This window comes from Octopus sinensis, unplaced genomic scaffold (genome assembly GCF_006345805.1).
Source record: "Octopus sinensis unplaced genomic scaffold, ASM634580v1 Contig16788, whole genome shotgun sequence".
Lineage (NCBI taxonomy): Eukaryota > Metazoa > Mollusca > Cephalopoda > Octopoda > Octopodidae > Octopus > Octopus sinensis.
The window spans coordinates 8,220-34,674 of record NW_021834578.1 but is presented as its reverse complement, the minus strand read 5'-3'; the positions used below and the strand labels follow the sequence as shown (position 1 = coordinate 34,674).

The following is a 26,455-nucleotide window of genomic DNA, read 5'->3' as shown; positions in this document are numbered from 1 at the left end:
CATACCTGTATGGCAGACACTTCAATATAGAAACAGACCATCGCCCGCTAGAACAAATACATAGAAAAAATCTCATGAAAGCACCAGCCAGACTGCAAAGATTACTGTTAAGGCTTCAAACATACGACTACGATATCAGGTTCAAGCCAGGAAAAGACCTGATATTGGCGGATGCTCTTTCCAGACTATCCTCACATGATAAACAGGAGATGGAAGGACTAAGCATAAAGGTCCACCACATTGTAAATGTGACAAACACAAAGCTGGAACAAATCAGAGAGGAGACCAGCAAAGATGAAGAACTTCAGCTCCTTACACAGATGGTGATTCAGGGGTGGCCAGAAAAGAGACATCAGGTGCAGCCCCTCATTCGTGAATATTGGGCCATCCATGATGATATATCAGTGGAGAATGGAATCCTGATGGCTGGATCCCCAATAATTATACCCAAGTCAATGCAAAAAGAGATTCTTGACAAGATCCACCAAGGGCAGCTGGGAATGGAGAAATGCAAGCTCCGAGCCAAGTCTGCAGTATATTGGGTAGGCATGTACAAAGACATAGAAAAGAGAGTTTCTACATGCCGCATCTGCCAAAAGTACAGAATCTCACAACAAAAGGAGGAAATGATATCCGGTGACATCCCAAGAAGGCCATGGCAAACTATTGGAGTAGATCTATTCACAGAGGGCCAAGAATGGTATTTAATAATGGCCTGCTACTACTCCAAATTTCCATTTGTGAGAAAAGTGAAAGACCTGACAGCCAAAACAATCACTACAGTGGCTCGAGGACTCCTAGCAGAGCAAGGAATACCAGAGCAGATCATATGTGACAATGGAACCCAGTTCACATCACAAGAATTCAGAAAGCTAGCCGATGAGTATGGGTTCAATATTACAACTTCATCTCTACACTACTCCAAAAGCCATGGGTTTATAGAAAGACAGGTGCAGACAGTGAAGAGAACACTAGTCAAATGCCGAGAGACTAAGGAAGACCCACACCTGACAACGTGTACAACACCTGCTGCATCAGTGACAACACCCACAGAATCATCACCCCAACGGGCACCAACCACCTATCAGCAGCCCAACAACACACAACAGACACCGGTGCAAAGCAGAAGATCCACCAGATGGAGAAAGAACATTCTGCCACCGGTTTGATACCGTTAAAGAAAAAAAAAAAAGAAAATGAAAAGAGAGGTATCTAATTCAGTTAGACTACAAAGCAGAGGCAGAATAATCTCACGACTTCTGCTGTAGGATTGCCACCTCAGGCTGACAATCCATAGAGCAAGGGAGACTACTCATAGTTGTCTTCACTGCCAGAAGACCCCTTTTATTTTTTTCAAGAAGAAGGGATGTTACACATTCATATCTATGTGTTTGCGTATGCCAAACTACATCCCCACTCTTGGCACTATTTTGTTAGTGAACAGTACAACTGTGTGTAAAGTATATAATGTATTACTACGCTGAATGTCGTCGTCCGTGTATCCTGAATAGAAAATAAACACGTAAATAATAACAATGGTTTTCATTTGGTTGTCTTTCCCATTAGAACACAAACTACACATAACATAATTTTAAACAATGCCTCAGTAATATAGTCATCTAAGCCATACTAGCAAGGAAATATGAACATAAAAAAAAAGATTAATTAATCTGTTGCCATTTTTCTTGTGTCAGTTTGTCTGAGTGTCTGCTTGTCTCTCTCTGTCTTTACCAGGGCTGAAATGTTACTCGATCAGTACCGCAAGAAATCTCAGCTAAACCGACAGAACATTGTACTGATACCTCTGGGTGATGACTTTCGGTATGACAAGTCCAATGAATGGGACCTGCAGTATCAGAACTACAAGAAGCTGTTTGACTACATGAACTCCCATCCAAAAATGAAAGTTGATGTGAGGACTCCACTGTTTTTTTACTCTTTTTTAAATTGGGTTTTCACTTGTATTTCTACTGAGTGAACTGGAGCAACGTGAAATAAAGTTCCTTGCTCAAGAACACAACACGCAGCCCGGTCCGGGATTCGAGCTCACAACCTCACGATCGTAAGCTCAACGCTCTAACCGCTGAGCCATGCGCCTTCACCTAAGGCTTGGGATAAGTTGCAGCATAAATGGATGTGGAGTGTGGGTGGTAGGTGAGAGATGGTAGGTGCCAGAGACAAGGTCAGAGGTACAAAGGGGTGGAAATAGTGGGAGATGAACATCAGTAGTGGGGGCTGCCATTGATGGAATGAGAGGGTGTGAAGGAGAAGACTGGAAGTGAAAGGGGCATTTAACAGAAAATATAATGGTAAGTAAGAGATGATATTGAGGATGCAAGAAACAGAGTAAATGGTGTCGGGGAGGGTGAGTGGGAGCACAAAATGGTGGAGGATGAAATATGTTCTGTTTTGCTCTAGTCAGAAGAGTGATGTTAGAGTGGGTATTTAGATGTGTTGTAGGGAAGAGACAGGTTTAGGACGGATTGGGTGCTGAGGCTATAGGCATAAGGGATTTGATTTTGGGCTCTCATTTATGCTGAGATGGAGAGGTCTTCTCGGGCACAGCAAATCACCAGTCATCTCAATCCTTTGTCATCTCCACTGTCAAACTCAACATCTGGAGAATAGCGTTCTCATGAATTTAACACGCAAGTGGCTGAGTACTCCACAGACACATGTGCCCTTAATGTAGTTCTCAGGGAGATTCAGTCTGACACAGAATGTGACAAGATCAGACATTTGGATTACAGGTACAACTCATTTTTGCCAGCTGAGTGGACTGGAGCATCATGAAGTGAAGTGTCTTGCTCAAGGACACAACGTGCCGCAGGGAATTGAACTCACGATCTAATGATTGTAAACCAATTACTCCAACCACTAAGCCTTCACTACTGTATATACATATATATATATATTGATAAAACGGTAACCACACTTTGAGCTTTAGGCACTGGAACAAAAGAAAAGCGACACAATTATCCAATCATATTTGGTCTTTAAGAGATAAAGGGGTCGATTATAACATACAATGGAAGATTTTGGCCAGATGTAAGCCCTATACTAACGGCAGCGGAAGGTGCGGTTTATGCGACATGGAGAGATGGCTTATCTGGAAAAGCAGCTTAGACCCTACCACATGTCTAAATACAAGGACAGAGCTTTTCGGATCATGCCCACATGTGACTAAATTTCTGTTACGTTTTTGGTCCCCTAAAGATAACAGATAGAACATGCTTTCTGTGTTATGTCCCAAGAAGAATTTATATATTTTTATATATTTTTATATATTTTTATGTATTTTTATATAATTTTTATGACGAAAAATGCGAGCGATGTTTAAGTACGCAGGCAAAGCAGAGTTATAACAGAGTAATTTCCTTTATTTTTAACGGTATTTTTTCATAACGTTTTCAAATAGCCAGATAACCAAAGAGATGGTGTTGTGGATTTCCACTTCGGCATCTGAAACTCAGAGTTTTATCTTGACTACCGAGACATATATATATATATATATATATATAACTAGCAGTATCGCCCGGCGTTGCTCGGGTTTGTAAGGGAAATAACTATATAAGCATTTTTAGAGAGTTACTTCCCTTATAGATGTCAATTCAGGCTTTCTTAGCCATTTCTGTTTGGTGTCTTCAAGCCATGAAGTCGTTGTTCTAAAAGAACGCTGGTCTCCTGACAACGCTTTACGACGTTGATTTCCTTACACTCCCTTCACCACAGCTTCACGAGGGAGGAAGAAGGGGGAGAAGCAAACAGGTGCAGGTGTGACCATGGACTCCAACTCCGCCACCATCGACACACAAAAAATATGCATTAAAATGGAATAAAAAATGATGTTAAATTATTTTTTAAATCGTAGACTCATCGTAGACTCATCGTAGACGCGCGCTAATACTCAGACGGGCTCGATATGAATCCCGACTATAAGATACCCGAATTTGGTTAAACTGCACCGCAAAATGTGGGAGGAGTTAGGAATCTAATCGAAGGGGACAGACACTCACACAACCACAGTTTTATATATATAGATATATAATAAATATTAGGGAATAAATCCAAACTTACAGGGAAAAATCAGATTTAGGATTGAATCCAATTTTATAGTAAAATATTATATTATATTAAATTAGAGACAAAACCACTATTATGCAAATGATTTGCATAATAATGGTTTTGTCTCTAAAAATAGATGAACATCAATGGAATTTGTATCTTTGTGGTACCAGTGCGGTGGCACACAAGAAAACCATCCGAACGTGGCCGTAGACAGTACCGCATCGACTGGCCTCCTTGCTGTGGGCACGTAACAAACACCATTCGATCGTGGCCGTTCGCCAGCCTCATCTGGCACCTGTGTCGGTGGCACATAAAAAACACCATCCGAGCGTGGCCGTTCGCCAGCCTCGTCTGGCACCTGTGTCGGTAGCACATAAAATCACCCACTACACTCTCGGAGTGGTTGGCATTAGGAAGGGCATCCAGCTGTAGAAACACTGCCAGATCTGACTGGCCTGCTGCAGCCTTCGGGCTCCCCAGACCCCAGTTGAACCATCCACCCATGCTAGCATGGAAAGCGGACGTTAAATGATGATGATGATGATGATGATGATATATATATGTATATATATATATATATATATATATATATATATAAATATATATATATGTGACCTCGTGTGTACCGTTGGCGATTTTTTTCCCTCTGTCTTCCTTTCTCGGGATCTTTCCTTCTCCTATGTTTCCGACGAAGAGCTCCGCTCGAAACGTTAAACCCTCCTTCTTCCCTTCTTTCCTGAGCGTCCAATAATACTATATTTGTTCCACGTCCTCGCGTTGTTGTGTTTTTTTGTGTTTTCTTGTTTGGATTAACTATATATAAATATATATTTCTACAGTAAGACAACAGCAGAACACTGTTAGCAGGAGAGGTTAGAAAGGGGGAAATATAATATAATAAAATAATAAAAAAGAAAAAATACAATAAAAAGTAGTAGATTACAAGGAGGTTTAATTTTCCGTAATAGATTTCTGAATATAAAGGAAGGACTGAGCCAGGTCTGGAGTAATGGGAGCATGACAAAGAGATTCTAAACAATTAGCCGATTAATTGATTGATCAAGCAGTTAAGTTAATTGATTAAGTAGTTGAATAAACAATTAAATTAACTAGTATTAATGGGTGTGTTTCTTTTTAGAAATCCACCAAAAAAAAAAGATACACATTTTATGAATCTTGCAAGTCAAATACAAATATGAAGAGAGATCCAACAGTGAATGCTTTTACATTGTAGTTTGACCACTTAGAAATAGCTGCAAATAATACCTTATTATCTCAAATAATACCTTATTATCTCAAATAATACCTTACTATCTCAAATAATACCTTACTATCTCAAATAATACCTTACTATCTCAAATAATACCTTACTATCTCAAATGATACCTTATTATCTCAAATGATACCTTATTATCTCAAATGATACCTTACTATCTCAAATAATACCTTACTATCTCAAATAATACCTTATTATCTCAAATAATACCTTACTATCTCAAATAATACCTTACTATCTCAAATAATACCTTATTATCTCAAATAATACCTTATTATCTCAAATAATACCTTACTATCTCAAATAATACCTTACTATCTCAAATAATACATTATTATCTCAAATAATACCTTATTATCTCAAATAATACCTTACTATCTCAAATAATACCTTACTATCTCAAATAATACCTTATTATCTCAAATAATACCTTATATCTCAAATAATACCTTACTATCTCAAATAATACCTTACTATCTCAAAAATACCTTATTATCTCAAATAATACCTTACTATTCAAATAATACCTTACTATCTCAAATAATACCTTACTATCTCAAATGATACCTTATTATCTCAATAATACCTTACTATCTCAAATAATACCTTACTATCTCAAATAATACCTTATTATCTCAAATAATACCTATTATCTCAAATAATACTTTACTATCTCAAATAATACCTATTATCTCAAATAATACCTTATTATCTCAAATAATACCTTATTATCTCAAATAATACCTTATTATCTCAAATAATACCTTACTATCTCAAATAATACCTTATTATCTCAAATAATACCTTACTATCTCAAATAATACCTTACTATCTCAAATAATACCTTACTATCTCAAATAATACCTTATTATCTCAAATAATACCTTATTATCGCAAATAATACCTTACTATCTCAAATAATACCTTATTATCTCAAATAATACCTTATTATCTCAAATAATACCTTATTATCTCAAATAATACCTTATTATCTCAAATAATACCTTACTATCTCAAATAATACCTACTATCTCAAATAATACCTTACTATCTCAAATGATACCTTACTATCTCAAATGATACCTTACTATCTCAAATAATACCTTATTATCTCAAATAATACCTTATTATCTCAAATAATACCATATTATCTCAAATAATACCTTATTATCTCAAATAATACCTTACTATCTCAAATAATACCTTATTATCTCAAATAATACCTTATTATCACAAATAATACTTATTATCTCAAATAATACCTTACTATCTCAAATAATACCTTACTATCTCAAATAATACCTTACTATCTCAAATGATACTTACTATCTCAAATGATACCTTACTATCTCAAATAATACCTTATTATCTCAAATAATACCTTATTATCTCAAATAATACCTATTATCTCAAATAATACCATATTATCTCAAATAATACCTTATTATCTCAAATAATACCTTATTATCTCAAATAATACCTTACTATCTCAAATAATACCTTATTATCTAAATAATACCTTATTATCTCAAATAATACTTATTATCTCAAATAATACCTTACTATCTCAAATAATACCTTACTATCTCAAATAATACCTTATTATCTCAAATAATACCTTACTCTCAAATAATACCTTACTATCTCAAATAATACCTTACTATCTCAAATAATACCTTATTATCTCAAATAATACCTTACTATCTCAAATAATACCTTATTATCTCAAATAATACCTTATTATCTCCAATAATACCTTACTATCTCAAATAATACCTTATTATCTCAAATAATACCTTATTATCTCAAATAATACCTTACTATCTCAAATAATACCTTATTATCTCAATAATACCTTATTATCTCAAATAATACCTTACTATCTCAAATAATACCTTACTATCTCAAATAATACCTTATTATCTCAAATAATACCTTATTATCTCAAATAATACCTTATTATCTCAAATAATACCTTAGTATCTCAAATAATACCTTATTATCTCAAATAATACCTTACTATCTCAAATAATACCTTATTATCTCAAATAATACCTTACTGTCTCAAATAATACCTTACTATCTCAAATAATACCTTATTATCTCAAATAATACCTTACTGTCTCAAATAATACCTTACTATCTCAAATAATACCTTATTATCTCAAATAATACCTTACTGTCTCAAATAATACCTTACTATCTGAAGTCGGTAAAGAAAGACATGGTATACACAATATTGTGACTTTGAACTGTATGTATATATTGGATCAAGTCTGACTTAGAACTGAATATCTCTTTCTCACATACACACACAAGCACACACACACACTCTCTCTCTCTCTCTCTCTCTCTCTCTCTCCCCCTCTCCCCCCTCTCTCTCTCTCTCTCTCTCATACACACCACTTCTGCCAAGCTAATGAGAAGCAGTAATTGGAGTAGATGGTGAATATGCTCCGGAATAATCAATTCAAGATGTTTTGGTTACATGTTGTATTGTTTTTGTTGAATAAACTTTGTTGAAAAAAAGCCACAATAATTGTGCACCCCCCCATATTACCTGCTGTTTTGTCTTCTAATTAGCTTCAAGAAAAACAGTTAAAATCTGGATCCTTCATCAAACCAATGAAACATAAATTTTTATGGATTTATTATACTATATGTTTATGTAATTGTATTTTTGTTTTTTAATATATTTATATTATTTGTCTAGATGAGTTTTGTTGTTTTTTAGTTTTGATTATTTATTTCTCTATTTTTATGTTTGTTTTTTTGTTTTATTTCAGATTAAGTTTGGAACTTTGTCTGACTATTTCAATGCAATCTACAAGAAGCATAAAATTGCACCTGGGGATCCTCCCCAAACATACCTTCACTGTCAGGTGATTTCTTCACCTATGCTGATCGAGATGACCACTACTGGAGTGGCTACTATACCTCGCGCCCCTTCCAGAAGGTTCTTGACCGAGAGATGGAACACCAGCTGCGGTAAGCCGAATACTTGCCATCCAACTGGTTATAACTGGTTGTTGATGTTTAGTCCAAGGTCAAATGAATCAAGCAAACCTAGGACCAAAGGCATTAATGGCTATGACCCTTTCATCCCTTAACCCTTTAGCATTCAGATTGCTCTGTCAAATGTAATGCTTATTTATTTACATTGTGTTGAATTAATCATGTAGCTTTGAGAGTTCAAAGATGCAGTTATTCATTTTTAGAATGACATTGTAGGGTTAGTGTGAGAAGCCAAATCTGACCAATTAGAATGTAAAACAAATATTTGCACTGGATATGATTGGCTCAAATACTAAAGGGTTATGAGATACAGAATTTATGTCATTTATTGTGTCCTTGCTTTTTTAAGATTGTAAAATGTAGGTTGAGGGAGATTTAGCTTTAGCCCTTCAAGAGTCCATATACAGGATTCTCATTGACTCATCATCTGACCAGTTGTAACTAGCTGTTGGTGTTTAGCCACAGTTCAGTCTTTATTGAGCAGACCTTTGACCAAATGCACTCCATAAATGACTTTCTCATCATTTTGATATACCTTTTACTTTTTTAAGAAAGTTGTGTTTGAGATTTGGCTGCTATTTGTATTAGTTCCAACTACCTTTTTTGGCAATTCTAGACATGCATAAGACAGTAGGTTTGATTTGAGGGAGCTTTGACTACCTTTTCTATCAATCACTTTATCTTATAAAAGTCTCCCTGAGTTGTTTAAATGTACATATATGTTACATAAGACAAAAGGGTGTGATTTGAGAGATTTTTGGCATACATTGTGTCAGTTTTAGCAACTGTTTAGTGATCTACTTCATAGATGTATATGGACATTATTTCAACATTTCTTCCAACATACAATTGCACATCAAGGATCTTGCAAACAAATACAGAAATTGTGTGTATGTATATATATGTGTGTATGTGTGTGTATATATATATATATAATATAATAAATAATATAAAATATATGCCTATATACATACATATATGTACATACTTACATCTACATGTTATATACATGCATATATATATAAGAATGCCATATTAGTATGGCGATAACTAATATTTTCCGGGAACGCTGCCGTTGTTCTCTTTTAGAGAGACTTAGTAATTTAATATTTCTATTATTGAAAACAAGTGGATGTATTCCACCGAAACTAGGTAAATAAAACCATCGAACAGAGATTGTCAGAAGCGACACCTACTGGCTGGCTACGCTGCATTGAAAAGGGGCAATACCCCGAAACGCGTCTGTAGCTGCCGGTCAAGTAGTGTGGAGCGACTGACCTCCCTTGTTCGAAGGTTATATGGATACAGTTTGTGTATCAAATAGCTAACTTAGGCGATGGCCTCATGGAGCTAATAAGCGGTCAGCTTTATTCTTATTTTTATAAGAATGCCATATTAGTATGGCGATAACTAATATTTTCCGGGAACACTGCCATTGTTCTCTTTTAGAGAGACTTAGTAATTTTAATATTTCTATCATATATATATATATATATATATATATGAGTACAGGACACCACAAATAAACGTAGAACACAACGAGAGACGAGAACATAAAATCAAACAAGGAAACGGACTTTTTTTTAACAACGAAAAAACAGAGTACAGGACAAACAATACAAGGAAAATTCCCCTTCATCAGCTGCCCCTGGTTCGACTCAATGCGTGTTTCGAAGGTAAGTTTTTATTATTTTAGATTATATAGGTTATTTATATCTTAAAAATATTGATTATATTTTAGATTTGAAACCACCTGAAGAATGTCTACTACTCAAAGACGTGATGAAAAGAAGACATGAAATGATCGTAGTGGATATTAATAATTGTTAAATTTCTAAATATAATTAATTATGTTGGATTAAGTCTTTCTCTGTTTGATTTGCATAATAGTGGCTTTGTCTCTAATTTAATATAATATATATATATATATATATATATATATATATATATATATATATAGAATATGGGGTTCACTTGTGATCTAACAAATAAACAATAGGTATGCTGGTAAATGATGTAATAAATTATCACGGTTCCAAGCACGTAACCATTTTACATTGTTGATTTAGCAAATACTAGCAGTATCGCCCTCGTTGCTCGGGTTTGTAAGGGAAATAACTATATAAGCATTTTTAGAGAGTTACTTCCCTTATAGATGCCAATTCGGGCTTTCTTAGCCATTTCTGTTTTGGTGTCTTCAAGCCATGAAGTCGTTGTTCTAAAAGAACGCTGGTCTCCTTGACAACGCTTTACGACGTTGATTCCTTACACTCCCTTCCCCACAGCTTCACGAGGGAGGGAAGAAGGGGGAGAAGCAAGCAGGTGCAGCTGTGACCATGGACGCCAACTTCGCCGCCATCGACACACGAAAAAATATGCATTAAAATGGAATAAAAAATAATGTTAAATTATTTTTAAAATCGTAGACTCATCGTAGACGCGCGCTAATACCCAGACGGGCTCGATATGAATCCCAACTATAAGATACCCGAATTTGGTTAAACTGCACCGCAAAATGTGGGAGGAGTTAGGAATCTAAATCGAAGGGGACAGACACTCACACAACTACAGTTTTATATATATAGATATATTTGTGAAAGAGGACAATGAATGCTGAGGCACAACAAGCATCTCAAGTCATATACTTTATTTTATATTATTCTGAAATTAGTTGAGGTCTTACTACTGTTTCTGGATATCCCAAGTGATAGGCAAGTATGCCTGAATGTGGGGTACTCTATCATCAGAGACAAGTAGAGAACATAGGAAAGATATAGACACGGAAATATTCAGATAAAAGATCTAGACATGGAAAATTTGCAGATAATAAGCAATGAAATAGAAGAATAGAGAGTAAGGAAATAAAGATCTTTCATATGTTCTTTACTTGTCTCTGATGATGGAACGCCCCATATTCAGGCATACTCACCTATCATTTGGGACATCTCAGAACAGCTGTAAGACCTCAACTAATTCAAGAATAATATAAAATAATGTATATGACTTGAGATGCTTGATATGCCTCTGCATTTGTTGTCTTCTGATCGATACCTTTGGCAATGTGCTCTGCTTAAGAGGATTCATCAAGCCAGGTGCACCTGTACTGGTGGCACATAAAAAATTCAACCTTTGAACATTGGGCTTCACAGAGGCAAAGTGGTTGAGTTCCTTTCAAGCTTTGGGCCACATGCAGGCAAAGTGGCTGAGTTCCTTTTGAGTGTTGGGCCTCATGGAGGCACTGACCAAAACCTTTGGCATTATGTTGTGCTTGAGAAGAAGATCCATCAAACTGAGCAAAATCGCAGTTGAGGCAGATACCGGTGTCATGCAAATGGTACCTATGCCAGTGGTGAAAGCACCCATTATGCTCTCAGAGTGGTTGGCATTAGGAAGGGCATCCAGCCATAGAAAACCATACCAAATCAGACTGGAGCCTGGCACAGTCTTCCAGTATGCCAGCCCAGTCAAACCATCCAACCCATGCCAGCATGGACAACAGACGTTAAATGATGATGAGGATGATATATACAGGGTGTTTGGGCTAAATTTGGCAGTTTGCATATAAGGAAAAGAAAACAGTATCCCATCCAAAGATAAAGATATTCTAAAGAAAATCAAAGTACATTATGGCTAGGAAGTAACATTTTACCCAAATTAGCTACCTGCAGCTTCTGTCACAGCCTCTAGATAACCCTGGAACCTCGCACATGCATTCCTTATTGTGTCCTTGGAAAGATCTTTGAAAACCTCTTTGATCTTGGCCACAAGCTCGGGCCAGGTGTTGCAGACAGAGTGGTAGATGCCTTTCTCAATGACACCTCATACATAATAATCCTTAGGATTACAACTGGAGAAATTCAGAGGCCAAAAAGTGGGGCCGGTGAAGCCATACAAATTCTCCAACAGCCACTTCTGACTTTTTCCAGAGTCAAGGCAAGGAGCTGAATCCTACTGCCACACACATGGCCTTTCAGCAGCAGTCCCCTACAGCCAGAGTTTGACTACAGTCTCAGCAGCTTCACATAGCTGTCTAAATTAATCCTAATCCCCTGTTCCCCAGTTGCTGGATGAAATTCAACATGCGGACATGTCACAATGCCTACTGTGTCCTTCCTGCTCACTTTGTAGCTTTTGCTGCAGCTGTCCATGCCATATCTCATAGCCTATGAAGTGTTCACAGAGCATTGGACAGGAGTCAGGATGTTGGCATTTTGACACCCAGCATCAATCATCATCACTCCTCCATCTCAACTAACTTTTTCTCACCTCTTTAATCTTTATGCTCACCAACACTGTCCACCAACACATCAAGCTAACAAAAAAAGAACCACTTTTCACACACTTTACCTCAGCAAACCAAACCACATCTCTTCACTTCCTCCCATTTCCTATGCTTATGCTTATCTCTCACTCCCCAATCCTGTCATCTCCCACTCCCTCTATATACCCAGTTTTCAACAGTCACTGCATTCCCCACCCCCACACTCCTTACATTCCTACTCATGCACCTTTGGCATACCTTACCATTTATATTCTGAACCCCATACCTTGACGATATGCCATAGCACTTCACCACCATCTATCTCTCTCTTGCTCTATTCTACCAGCCTATCTATATTCTGATTCCACTTCCTTCTCAGTATGCCCTGGCACTTCTCCACCATCTCTCCTCTGCTCTTTCTCTCTCTCTCTCTCTCTCCCTCTCACGGGTTAACCATGTATCTCCTCTACAGCCACACACCTGTTTCTGTCCTCATTCTTGATCACTTCCCACCTCTGGCCAAGTAACCATGTATCTCTTTAGCAAGTCACCTCTTTCTATCTCTCTTTCACACTCTAACCTTTCATAATCTGGCACAAGATCACCCCCCTCCAATGCTCTCTCCCCTCTCAAAAGATCTTTGTCTTGCGAGTTACTCAGTGCCCATACCAATGCTGATACCATGTAAAAAGCATCCAGTCTATATTGTAAAGTGGTTGGCATTTGGAAGGGCATCCAGCTGTAAAAATCATGCCAGAACTGACCTCGCCTATGCTGGTGCCATGTCCACTCTCTGGGATGGTTGGTGTTAGGAAGGGCATCTAGTCATATAAACCATGCAAAAACAGAGACTGAAGCTTGGTGCAGTCTTCCGTCCAGCCAGTTTCTCTCAAACCATCCAACACATGCCAGCATGGAAAGGATGATGAAGATGATGATGATAATATTCCTTTAAAAAATGAGACATAAAAATAATGAAAGTTAGCCCAAACCCTCTGTATATATATCTTTACCTCTAACGATATATTGAAAAATAATTTGGAGATGATGTTGAAACTATTAGCAGCTTCAACATTTTCATAAGCTAGAATTACCCTGGAAATGGCTTTTTTTGTCTGTATGAAAACACTAAGAACATTCTCTCTTACTCTCTATTCCTAAATTACCAACATTCTAAAAAGTAGAAATAAAAAAAACACTCCATGAATTTCATTCAGACTGTAGGTTGTAATTTCAGGGAGATTGGCTGCTATTTCTAGCATATTTAGCTACCATTTAGATATACTTAAGATCAAAGGGTGTGATTTGAGGAAGATTTGACTGCTATTTCTAGCAGTTCAAGTGACTGTGTAGAGTAAGAGTTCTCAACCATTTCTTACCTGTGAACACCTTTGATTACTATTTCATTCTGGTGGACCCCCAAAGCCATTCAAAGTTTTGTCGGTTGAACTACTTAAAATGTTAGAGAAAGAAACCTAACTGTTTCTGCAATACTTACCAATACATACATCTAAAGCAAAATTCTTTCAGGGGCCTTCAAAATACTATTGTAGATCCCTAATTTACTATTTTGCTGCATGGCCTCTGGTTTTATCTGGACCCTGGTTGAGAACCCCTGATGTAGTGTCTTTATAGCATTTGTAGGTGGTCTGTGCTCTGACATTGTCTTTTCAGTTGCCTTGATTTTGCTTACATTCATGGAATGCATTTTTATGAAATGTCAGGTGTCAGGCGTGTGTCTTATATCTTGTATTGTGTCTGTTATACAGGGGTGCTGAGATCCTTTTCTTCCTGGTCAGTCGATACCTTAAGATACATGATGGCAGCAAATTCCCTCTCATAGAGTTCATGCAGAGTCTGGTTAATGCTCGACGGAACCTTGCACTGTTTCAGCACCATGATGGTATTACGGGGACTTCCAAAGACGTCGTAGTTGACGACTATGGTGACAGGTTTGTATCGTTGTCTGCTTGTTTATTCTGTGCATATATGTATGTGTCTGTATATGTAATATATACTAGGTAGATTTAGCCACAGGAGAAGTAGAAAGAAAGAAGTCTGCTGGTGGTCTGCAGCATGAGGACCAGGGACTTGAGGTGTTTTGGATTGCAAGACAGTGTATCAGAGAGAATTGTGATGCTGCAGGAGAGAAGAGTGCATTTGCAGTTAGTTATTCTGCAAAGAAAGAGGCTTGGAGATTCCACTATGTGAGGCTGTTAAATGTTGAGAACACATGTGAGAAGAGGAGTCTGTCCAATGTGGATCCAACAGAGGAACCAGCTATCCAAATAGACAGTAGCTTGACTGATAAAGCAATTGAAGATATGAAAGCAAAGAAAGCCCCTAGCCCTTCAGAAATCACTGCTGATATGGCCTAGTTATCTGTAGAGTTAATCAGGTTATCGACAATGGAGTCATACCCAATGGCTGGTGTAGCAGCAACTGCTACAATGGTAAAGGCGACACCTTAGATAGAAACAATTACAGAGGTATCAAATTGGTGGACCAGATGATGAAAGTTACAGAGATGGTCATAGTTCAACTAATTAGGTTCAACTAATAAGAGAGTTAGCTTCGATGAGATGCAGTTTGGTTTTGTACCTGGTAGGAGAAACATGTAGCCAAAAATAAACCTGTATTTGGCTTTTGTTGACATATAGAAAACCTTTGTTAGGGTCCCCTGCTCCCTTATCTACTGGTCAATGCAAAAGCTAGGGATAGATGAGTGTACAATCCATGTACAGAATGATGTCAGTAAGGTGAAGGTTGGTAATGAGTATAGCAATGAATTTAGTAGGAGTTCACCAAAGATCAGTTCTCGTCCCCCTTTTGTTTATCATAATCCACCAAGCAATAACAGAGGGATTTAAGATCCCTTGGGAGCTTCTCTATGCTGATGATCTTGTTTTTATAACTGAATTACTACCCAAACTAGAGAGGAAATTTCAGGTATGGAAGCAAAGTCTGGAATCTAAAGGCCTTAGACAAATCACAAGTCCCTTCAGAAAAATGGCTTTGCTTGATATGTAAGAAGGGTGTTGGTAAAAACTCCATATGTACTCGGTGCAAGCTTTGGACACGTAAGAGGTGTATTGGTGTCACAGGAAGGTTAACAATGAAAGTAGTCTTTGTGTGTGGCAAATGTGCAGGTACAATAAATACTAAGAATGTGAAAGGCAGATTGTATTATGCCTGTGTACATACAGCTATGTTACCTGGCAGTGAAACATGGGCTGTGACTGCAGAGGACATGAGAAGGGTTGAAAGGATTGAAGCCAGCATGCTCTGCTGGATGGATAATGTTAGTAAAGGATTTAAGAGAAAAACTAGGTTTCAGGGGCATCAGTTGTAGTGTGCAAGAAGGAAGACTGCGCTGTGGATAGCTGCATAAAGAAGTGCTGATTTCTAATTGTGGAAGGGGCAGACTCAGGAAGATGTGGGGTGAAGTGGTGACGGATCTTCAGATGGCAAGAAACCGAGACCAATATTCTGCAAGAACTTGTCTATCATGTTCTTGCAGAATATTGGAAATGAATGACACTACTTCTGTGATAGTGACAATCATTTACAGTTATCACACAACACAAAACAAAAGACCCACGCACACGTGAACACACACATACACACATATATATGCACATATGATGGGCTACTTTCAGCTTCTGTGTATCAAATCTCCTCACAAGACTTTGATCAATCTAAGGCTGTCACATAGCAGGACTGTACCTGCAACCAGTGGTCAGAAAGTAAGCCTCTTTTACGCAACCATGCCTGTGCATCCATATATATATATATATATATATATATATACATACACATTACACAAACACACACAGAGTGCAGATGGTATTTGAGGGCAGATTTATGCTTTTTAAAAACACTTATTTTTTATAACAGAAAAAAACTGTATTTTTTAAAAATAACATAAACATAAATCTAAATTATCATTTTAATAATTTCATTCAGTAAAACCACCATAAGCATCAATAACTGCCTCTACACGGGGTCGAAATCATTTACAATCTCAGATTAAATTGTCCTTGTTCATATTGGACGACTCGAACTATGGTGGCTTTCAAAGAATCTTTAGAGCTATGGGGGTGTTCATTGACATTTTTCTCGACAATGCTCCATACACAGTAATCCAGTGGATTGAGATCTTTAGAGATATAAGGCCTTCCATTGTAAACACTGTTGATCCAAAGCTTAACAACTTTATCCAGAACCTCAATATATACAGTAGTATTCATCCTAAGGCCTTGTAGAAAAAAAGTGAGGAGGCCTCACATGTCCTTCATTGTTAACAGCATCCAAAAACATAACACTTGCAGGAAATTTTGTATGCATTACTCTTGGAACCTCAGAAGTGTCTGTACATAGCCACCTGTCATCTGTTAGTTTTCTGGTCCTGGTCAAAGTTTTTCTCATCTGAGAAAAACCAAATCATACCATCTTCTGATGGATATTTAAGTTTGTTCAAAAATCTTTTGATTCTGATTAAGGACTTTTCTTTTGATTTTTCTGACATTAATTGACCTCTCCTCATCAGGTAAGATTTGTATCAGATACCTTCATGCACAACATTTCTGATTATTTTTTTTGCGATTGACCTCATTGATTTTCCTGGATTGTTTTCAATGTTTTGCTTAACTTCTTGAATAAATTCAGGTGTCTGATAGAATCAGAATGTGTGGAATGTTTTTTTTATGTTTTGATACAGGTAATACGCTTCCTCTAACTCACACCAAATCTTGTAGACAAAAGATCTTGCAACTTTCAGAAAACAAGAAATTTCTAAATCACCATGTTTAGCCTCCAAAGCCACCATCACAGCTTGCCATGATTGTTTTCGATTGATCTTATTGTAGACAATCCATTTTTCATCACCTGTGATGATTTGTTTCAAAAACAGGTCGATTTCATTGTGTTTTAAATACATATCGCAAATGTTGATTCATTGTGTTGAGTGAATCTCATTCAATTTCTGTGGAACCCAAATGTCAAGCTTCTTAACAAGTCCGAGACATTTTAAATGATTTTCAATTGTTATGTATGATACATTTAACCTCTCTGCAATCTCTCACACAGTTATATGGCAATTAAATTAAATTATAGCTTTGATACGGTCATCATCAACTTCTGTAGGTTGACCAAAACATTGGTTACCTTTGAGTGAAAAATCTCCAGAATGGAATTTTTAAAACCATTTCTGACATCTGCATTCTGTTAAGCAATCAACACCATAAACTTCACATATCTCTTTGTGAACCTCAGCAACTTTCTTGCCTTTACCAAAATAATAAGAAAGCAAAATATGTCAAAAATGTTCATTATCATCATCATTCAACATCCACTCTCCATGCTGGCATCGTTTAGACCGTTTGACTGGAACTGATGAGCTGGAGAGCTGCACCAAGTTCCAGTCTGATTTGGCTTGGTTTCTACTGTTGGATGCCCTTCCCAACATGAGCCACTCCAGGAGTGTAATGGATACTTTTACGTGCAACCATGACTACAATTCATGGGTGCCGTTTGCATGGCACCAGTAACGAAAACTCACAGGTGCCATTTACATGGCACTGCCAATGAGAACGATTCCTGGATACCAATTTTCAGGACTTAATCAATGACCATGACTATGATACACAGATGCCATGAATGACCATGACCTCAATGCATTGGGTGTTATTTACATGGCACTAGCATGGCCACAACTATGATTTTATTTCGCCTGACGAGTCCTCTTACACACAGCATATTGCCAGAGGTCTCAGTCACTTGTCATCATCTCCATGAAGCCCAACATTTGAAGACCATGCTTCACCACCTCATTCCATGTCTTCCTGGTCTACCTCTTCCACAGGTTCCCTTCACAGTTAGAGATTGGCACTTCTTTACACAGTTGTCCTCATCCAGATGCATCATATGACCATATAAATGCAGTTGTCTCCCTTGCACATCACATCTGATGCCTCCTATGCCCAGCTTTTCTCTCAAGATGCTTACACTCTGTCATACATGCACACTGACTTTGCACATCCAGCAAAGCATACCCTGCTTCATTTCTTTCAAGATTACACATGTCCTTGGTAGTCATAGCCTGTGTTTTACTGCCATGTAGCACAACTGTTCAAACACAGGCATCAATCATACAGTCTGCCTTTCACTCTGAGGGAGAGGCCCTTTGGTACTAACAGAGATAGGAACACTCTGAACTTTGCCCATCCTATTGTTATTCTTACAGCTATACTCTCGGAGCATCCACCTCCACTTACCTGCCTGGCATTTGATGGCATCTATTTTCTGTGCATTTGTGGTGTTTATTGTACCTGTACACCTTACACACACAAACACTATTTTCCAAGTTAACTTCCTCTGATATTGCTGCACCTCTTATGTATCTATAGCTTACACTGGGTACATCTTATTCAGTTTCTACCTATGCCTTTTCTACAGATTGAGCAGGGCTATCTACCTTAGGGGATTTGTGATTTGTCTGCTTTCTTGTGAGAATGTAGTCAATCTGGCTTTATAGGTTATCAAGTGACTTGTTGGCTTTCTGATGTTGCAGATCATTGGGTCATTTGTGTGACAGAATTTCAGCAGCTTTATATACTTCTCATTTTGGCAACCAATTCCATGTCCCTCATGCACCCCATGGAAGATATCTGGGTGCCGCTTATGTGTGTATATATATTTTGTATATATATATCATCATCATCATCATCATCATCATCGTTTAACGTCTGCTAACCATGCTAGCATGGGTTGGACGGTTCAACTGGGGTCTGGGGAGCCCGAACGCTGCACCAGGCCAGTCAGATCTGGCAGTGTTTCTACAGCTGGATGCCCTTCCTAACGCCAACCACTCCGAGAGTGTAGTGGGTGATTTTATGTGCCACCGACACAGGTGCCAGACGAGGTTGGCGAACGGCCATGCTCGGATGGTGTTTTTTATGTGCCACCGACACAGGTGCCAGATGAGGCTGGCGAACAGCCACGATCGGATGGTGTTTGTTACATGCCCACAGCACGGAGGCCAGTCGATGCGGTACTGGCTACGGCCACGTTCGGATGGTTTTCTTGTGTGCCATCGGCACTGGTACCACAAAGATACAAAATCCATTGATGTTCATCTATTTTGATTTGGTTATATATATATATATAGGAAAAAAGCAGCAAGAATGGATCAATATATCGGTAAATTGATCCATTCTTGTTGCTTTTTTCCTATTTGTAAACACCCCACTTTGTCGTATGGTTAACACCATATAGATTTCCGGTGCATCCTAGTTAAGGACCATATTCATGTGAATTCATTAGAACTCACTTGAATCTCAATTACTTAAACCGTATATATATATATATATATATTGGTAAAAATGGTAAGATAACAAAAGAAAGACAGAGACCTCAACATTATGTAAATAGAGGAAATTTATCTGTAAAATAATATGTGACAATTATTCGGCAGCCAAGATGAAACTCTGAGTTTCGGATGCTGAGGTGGAAATCCACAACACCATCTCCAAAGATTTCCACCTTGGCATCCGAAACTCAGAGTTTTATCTTGGCTGCCGAATAATTGTCACATATTATTTTACAGATATATATATTATATATATATATATATATATATATATATATACACACACACGCGTGCAAACATGGCTACATGGTTAAGAATCTTGCTTCCTAAACATGTGGTCTTATCTAGGGTTTAGTCCCACTGTGCAGCACCTTGAGTAAGTATCTCCTACTATAGCTAAACCCTTGTGAATGGATTTGATATATGGAAACTGAAAGTAGCCTGCTGTATATATGTATGTATTTGTGTACGTGACAGCATGTGATGGTTGTGAACCAACGTCCATAAAACATACGCCTGGCCATGGGTAAACATCATGCTTGATAACAGGAAAGGTATCGAGCCATAGAAGATCTGCCCCAACAAATTCTGTCTAACCAATGCAAGCATGGAAAAGTGGACATTAAATGACGATGAAGATGCTAATGATGGGATAAATATATATATATTATCATCGTATCATTGTCATTTAATGTCCACTTTCCATGCTGGCATGGGTTGGATGGTTTGACTGGAACTGGTAAGCTGCAGAGCTGTACCAGGCTCCAGTTTGGTTTTGGCTTGGCTTCTATGCCCTTCCTAACATCCAACCACTCCAAGCAGGATAATGTTTACACATGGCCAGGCATGAAAAATGTCACACATATATACAGCAGGCTTCTATCAGTTTCCATACATCAATTCCACTCACAAGGGTTTGGCTATAGCAGGGGACACTTGCTCAAGGTGCTACTCAGTGAGACTGAACACTAGACAAGACCACATGTTTGAGAAGCAAGCCTCTTGAACATATAGCCATGTTTGTGTGTGTGTGTGTATATATATATATATATATATATATATATATATATCATCATCATCGTTTAGCGTCCGTTTTCCATGCTAGCATGGGTTGGATGGGTCAACTGGGGTCTGTGAAGCCAGAAGGCTGCATCAGGCCCAGTCTGATCTGGCAATGTTTCTACAGCTGGATGCCCTTCCTAACGCCAACAACTCCGAGAGTGTAGTGGGTGCTTTTTACGTGCCACCCGCACAGGTGTCAGACAGAGCTGGTAGACAGCCACGGACAGATGGTGCTTTTTACGTGCCACCGGCACAGGGGCCAGGCGAGGCTGGCAACGGCCATGAATGGATGATGCTTTTACGTGCCACCGGCACGGGGGCCAGGCAAGGCTGGCAACAGCCACGAACGGATGGTGCTTTTTACGTGCCACCCGCACGGGGGCCAGGTGAAGCAGGCAACGGACATGAACAGATGGTGCTTTTTACGTGCCACTGGCACGGAGGCCAGTTGGGGCGGCGCTGGCAACAGCCATGAATGGATGGTGCTTTTTACGTGCCACCGGGACGGGGGCCAGGCGAGGCTGGCAACAGCCACGAACGGATGGTGCTTTTTACGTGCCACCAGCACAGAGGCCAGTTGGGGCGGCGCTGGCAACGGCCACGAACGGATGGTGCTTTTTACGTGTCACCAGCACGGAGGCCAGTTGGGGCGGTGCTGGCAACGGCCACGAACGGATGATGCTTTTACGTGTCACCAGCACGGAGGCCAGTTGGGGCGGTGCTGGCAACAGCCACGAACAGATGGTGCTTTTTACGTGTCATCGGCACGGAGGCCAGTCAGGGCGGTGCTGGCAACGGCCACAATCGGATGGTTCGCTTAATTGTCACCAGCACTGGTATCACAGCTGCAATTTCCATTGATGTTGATCGACTTCGATTTTGGTTCTGCTTTCTGATATCTGATTTGATTTTGATTTTTTGATTTTGATTTTCACTTGCCTCAACGGGTCTTCACAAGTGGAGTTTTGTGTCCCAAGAAAGAAAGGTATGTATAAGTCGACTGGCTACATACCAGGTAGAGGCCATGGGTTATGGCCTCACTAGTCTTGCCGGGTCTTCTCACGCACAGCATACTTCCATAGGTCTCGGTCTCTAATCATTTCCTTGGTGAGACCTAAAGTTCGAAGCTCGTGCTTCACCACCTCGTCCCAGGTTTTCCTGGGTCTACCTCTTCCACAGGTTTCCTCAACCGCTAGGGTGTAGCACTTTTGCACACAACTATCTTCATCCATTCTCGCCACATGACCATACCAGCGCAAACGTCTCTCTTGCACACCACAACTGATGCTTCTTAGGTCCAACTTTTCTCTCAAGGTACTTACACTCTGTCGATTATGAACACTGACATTACACATCCATCGGAGCATACTGGCTTCATTTCTTGCGAGCTTACGCATATCCTCAGCAGTCACGGCCCATGTTTCACTACCATGTAGCATGGCTGTACGTACACATGCATCATACAGTCTGCCTTTTACTCTGAGCGACAGGCCTTTTGTCACCAGTAAGGGGTAAGAGCTCTCTAAACTTTTGTCACCAGTAAGGGGTAAGAGCTCTCTAAACTTTGCCCAAGCTATTCTTACTCTAGCAGTTACACTTTCAACACACCCACCCCCACTACTGACTTGGTCACCTAGGTAGCGGAAGCTATCAACTACTTCTAGTTTGTCTCCCTGGAACGTGGTAGAAGTTGGTCTCTGCACATTTTCAGTGTTTATTGCTCCTGAGCATCTGCCACATACAAAAACTATTTTCCTAGTTAGCCTTCCTTTGATATTGCTGCACCTCTTATGTGTCCATAGCTTACACTTGGTGCACCTTATAGAGTTTCTACCTACACCTTTTTTACAGATCGAGCAGGGCCATCTACCTGAAGGCGTTTGTGATTGGTCTACCTTCCTACTTATTAGGACTTTGGTTTTAGCTAGGTTGATTCTAAGGCCCTTCGGTTCTAATCCTTGTTTCCACACCTGAAACTTCTCCTCCAGTTCTGATAGTGACTCAGCAATTAAAGCAAGGTCATCAGCATAGAGGAGCTCCCAGGGGCATCCTGTCTTGAATTCCTCCATTATTGCCTGGAAATCTATGATAAATAGGAGGGGGCCGAGGACTGAACCTTGGTGGACCCCAACCTCTACCCGGAATTCTTCACTGTACTCATTGCCAACCCTCACCTTACTGACAGCATCCTTGTACATGGCTTGCACAGCTCTCACTAACCATTCATCTATCCCTAGTTTCCTCATTGACCACCAGATAAGAGATCGGGGGACCCTGTCGAAGGCTTTCTCCATGTCAACAAAAGCCAGGTACGGGGGCTTATCTTTGGCCAGGTATTTCTCCTGCAGCTGTCTTACCAGGAATATAGCATCAGTGGTACTTTTCCCTGGCACCAACCCAAACTGCATCTCATCCAAACTAACTCTCTCTCTAATTAGTTGGGCTATGACCCTCTCCGTAACCTTCATTACCTGATCCAACAGCTTTATACCCCTGTAGTTATTTGTATCTAGGGCGTCACCTTTACCTTTGTAGCAGTTGACTATTATGCTGCTACACCAGTCATTGGGTATGACTCCTTCGTGTATCACCTGGTTAACTACACGGGTGACTAGGCTATAGCCGACACTACCAAATATTTTGAGCATCTCTGCAGTAATTCCTGATGGGCCTGGGGCTTTCCCTGTTTTCATGCTTGTAATTGCCTTAACTACTAAGGAACTGTTAACTCGGATTGCTGGTCCCTCTGTTGGGTCGACATTCGGCAGACTCTCTTTATCCCATTCATTTTCTTTATTCAGCAACCTTTCATAGTTGTGTCTCCAAACCTCTCTCTTTGCATCCTCATTTAGTGTAAGTGAACCATCATCCATGCGAACTCATTTTTCTCCTACCACATCATGATTCTCTCTCACACACTGTCTTGCAACACGAAATACCTCAAGTCTTTCGTCCTCACAGCACAGAACATTGGCAAATTTTTCCTTATCTGGCTAAATAAACCTGTCTCCTAGCTTCCCTTTTGGCAGTCTGATACAATTCCCTGCTACCTCCGTTCTTCCAGTCCTTCCAAGCCTGTTTCTTTTGTCTAATAGCCCTGTCAACCACATTGTTCCACCACCACGTTACCTTGGGTCGAGAGGGGACTTTGCACCAGCCACAGATCTGGTCAGTGGCTCTCAGCAGGTTGTCCCATAGAAACCTCCAGTTGTCTTCCACATTATGTGATGCTATATCCCCTTCTATTTCATCAAAGGCTTCGAGTAATACGTTTCTAAATCTCTGCCCATTTGCAGGATCTTTAAGTTTCCAGACCCTTCTCCTCCAGGCTGGTCGTGTTCTGGGCATCCATTCAGCCCCGATCCTGAAGTCACTAACTACTAATCTATGTTGAGGGGTGCATTCTTCACCTGGGAAGGTTTTGGCATTTATAAGCAGCCCTCTTTCCCTTTTTCTGGTGAGGATATAGTCAATTTGGCTGGTGTCTCTGCCAGAACGATAGGTGACTAGGTGACAGGCAGGTTTCCTGATGTTGGTATTGCAAACCATAAGATCATTTGCATCGCAGAACTCCAGCAGTCCGGTTCCCTTCTCATTGCGGGAACCAAAGCTATAGCCTCCATGTATGCCATGGAAGCCCCCTGCACGTTGTCCAACATGTCCATTGAAATCACCAGCCACAAAGAGGTCTGTGTCGTTCGTCAACAACATATATTTATATATATATATATATATATATATATATATTATATATATATATATATATATATATCTAAAAAAGGAGATGTGGAACACGAGTTGTGATATATAAAAAGGAAATGAAGAAAATGCTGACAAAATAATTTAAGTAATTTAAGTAATTTAATTAGGTAAAGTTCTTTTTACCGGTTGCGCATTTGTTATGCCTATCAAAAAGAGAGATAGAGTTCCTTTCTGATAGATTTTTTCCTCTTATCTGAAATCTATCAAAAAGGAGCTCTAATCTCTCTTAAAAAAATATCTTTTGATAAGCATAACAAATGCGCAACCGGTAAAAAGAACTTTCACCTAATTAAATTACTTAAATTACTTAAATTATTTTGTCAGCATTTTCTTCATTTCCTTTTATATATATATATATATATATATATATATATAATATCTAGTCTAGTTGTCATCGTTATCGTTTCACATACCTTTTTCCATGCTGTCATGGGTTTGACTGGAACTGATGAGCCAAAAGGCTGCACTGAAGTCTAATGTTTGTTTTGGCAAGGTTTCTACAGTTGCATGTTACACTTCACATAGTATACTGGCTGCTTTTTCTGTGTCGCCTGCACTAGTTAGGCTAGAAAGTATTTGCAAGACAAGGCCTCTCAACTCTGTGGGGTATATTACTATGAAAGTATGAGAGACAGGACAGGTGTCTGGCTGAAGAGGTGACTACATAGTCTCCCCAACTGGGAAGATTTTGTGTGTATATGTGTGTACACATATACATAGGTGCACATACACTACCTGAAGGAAGTGCTCCATCATAACTGTAATTCAAAGCCTGGATCCATTACAAGGATAAAGAAATAAATATACAAATAAAGGAATAAGAGAATCTGTCTTTTTTATTTTTCAGGTTGCTGACTGCTATGATGGAGATGAAGAGACTGACAACAGAATCCATCACATTTTTAATGATGAAGGAGAAAAGCAAATACAGCTACTCCAAAGAAAAACCTATGTTTAATGTTGTGAGTTGAATGACTGCTTTTGATTTCCTTTCCTTCGTAAGCACTTCCATGACTGAAAAGAAATCTGGCATGAAAGTAATTACAAAAGATTGTTGATTCAGGATACTGAATGGCAAATAGAGAGTCTGATGCAGTAAATAATAATTGAGGCTGCTCCTTTATAAGTATTCATTGGGAGATATTCTTCAATAAATGTTTGGTCAGATCACTTTAAAACAGGAAGTTTGTATCTCAGAAGAAGTGGGAGCTGTGTCAGGTTGGTTGATATCAAAAAGAGACTTTGCTTGAAATTTGTTTTTGTCCCTTGCGACACAGTAAAATTTTTGATGCATCATTTTAGGAAAATTGTTGTTTTAAATACTTCTGTGTCATGCATTTTAAAGTGTGATTTGAGGAAGATTTGGTTGCTATTTCTCACAAATGTAAATGCTGAGAGTAAATTACAAACTATTTCTTTTTTTTTTTAAATACAGGATGAAAAAAGGGAGAAGCATTTTTCTATACCAGAACGTTCTGTTTTGAAAATAAGTGATACTCCTCAGTAAGTAACAATTGGTAATACACCTCTGTAAATTATAATTGCAGGTACTCTGTAAGGACTGTGTACACTTTGGACAAGTGTCTCCTATTATAGTTTCTGGTTGTCTGAAATGCTTTTGTGAGTAGAATTTGTTTGTCCC

The 26,455-nt window shown here is 38.8% G+C and overlaps 2 protein-coding genes across 2 annotated transcripts; both read left to right on the top strand.

The window, feature by feature from the left end:
* The first annotated feature begins 74 nt into the window (after nt 1-74).
* Nucleotides 75-8,230, top strand: LOC115230921 (uncharacterized protein K02A2.6-like). The gene is made up of 3 exons (XM_029801024.1): nt 75-883; nt 1,735-1,926; nt 8,131-8,230. Exons 1-3 carry the CDS (start codon nt 75-77, stop codon nt 8,228-8,230), a joined length of 1,101 nt encoding a protein of 366 aa, XP_029656884.1.
* LOC115230920 (alpha-mannosidase 2x-like) lies at nt 1,760-26,455 on the top strand. The gene is made up of 6 exons (XM_029801023.2): nt 1,760-1,912; nt 8,131-8,332; nt 14,390-14,572; nt 25,661-25,775; nt 26,249-26,367; nt 26,424-26,455. The coding sequence occupies exons 2-5, from the start codon at nt 8,316-8,318 to the stop codon at nt 26,318-26,320; spliced, it is 387 nt and encodes a 128-aa protein (XP_029656883.2). The 5' UTR covers nt 1,760-1,912; nt 8,131-8,315; the 3' UTR covers nt 26,321-26,367; nt 26,424-26,455.

Bases quoted from the DNA above. Each gene is read 5' to 3' on its own strand.
- LOC115230921 (XM_029801024.1), top strand. From the start codon at position 75: ATGAAAGCACCAGCCAGACTGCAAAGATTACTGTTAAGGCTTCAAACA. The intron at 884-1,734 runs GTATGGGTTCAA...TGTCTTTACCAG, and splicing joins TTCAGAAAGCTAGCCGATGA to GGCTGAAATGTTACTCGATC. The intron at 1,927-8,130 runs GTTTTTTTACTC...GTTTTATTTCAG, and splicing joins GTTGATGTGAGGACTCCACT to ATTAAGTTTGGAACTTTGTC.
- LOC115230920 (XM_029801023.2), top strand. The intron at 14,573-25,660 runs GTTTGTATCGTT...TTTATTTTTCAG, and splicing joins GTTGACGACTATGGTGACAG to GTTGCTGACTGCTATGATGG. The intron at 25,776-26,248 runs GTGAGTTGAATG...TTTTAAATACAG, and splicing joins AAAAACCTATGTTTAATGTT to GATGAAAAAAGGGAGAAGCA.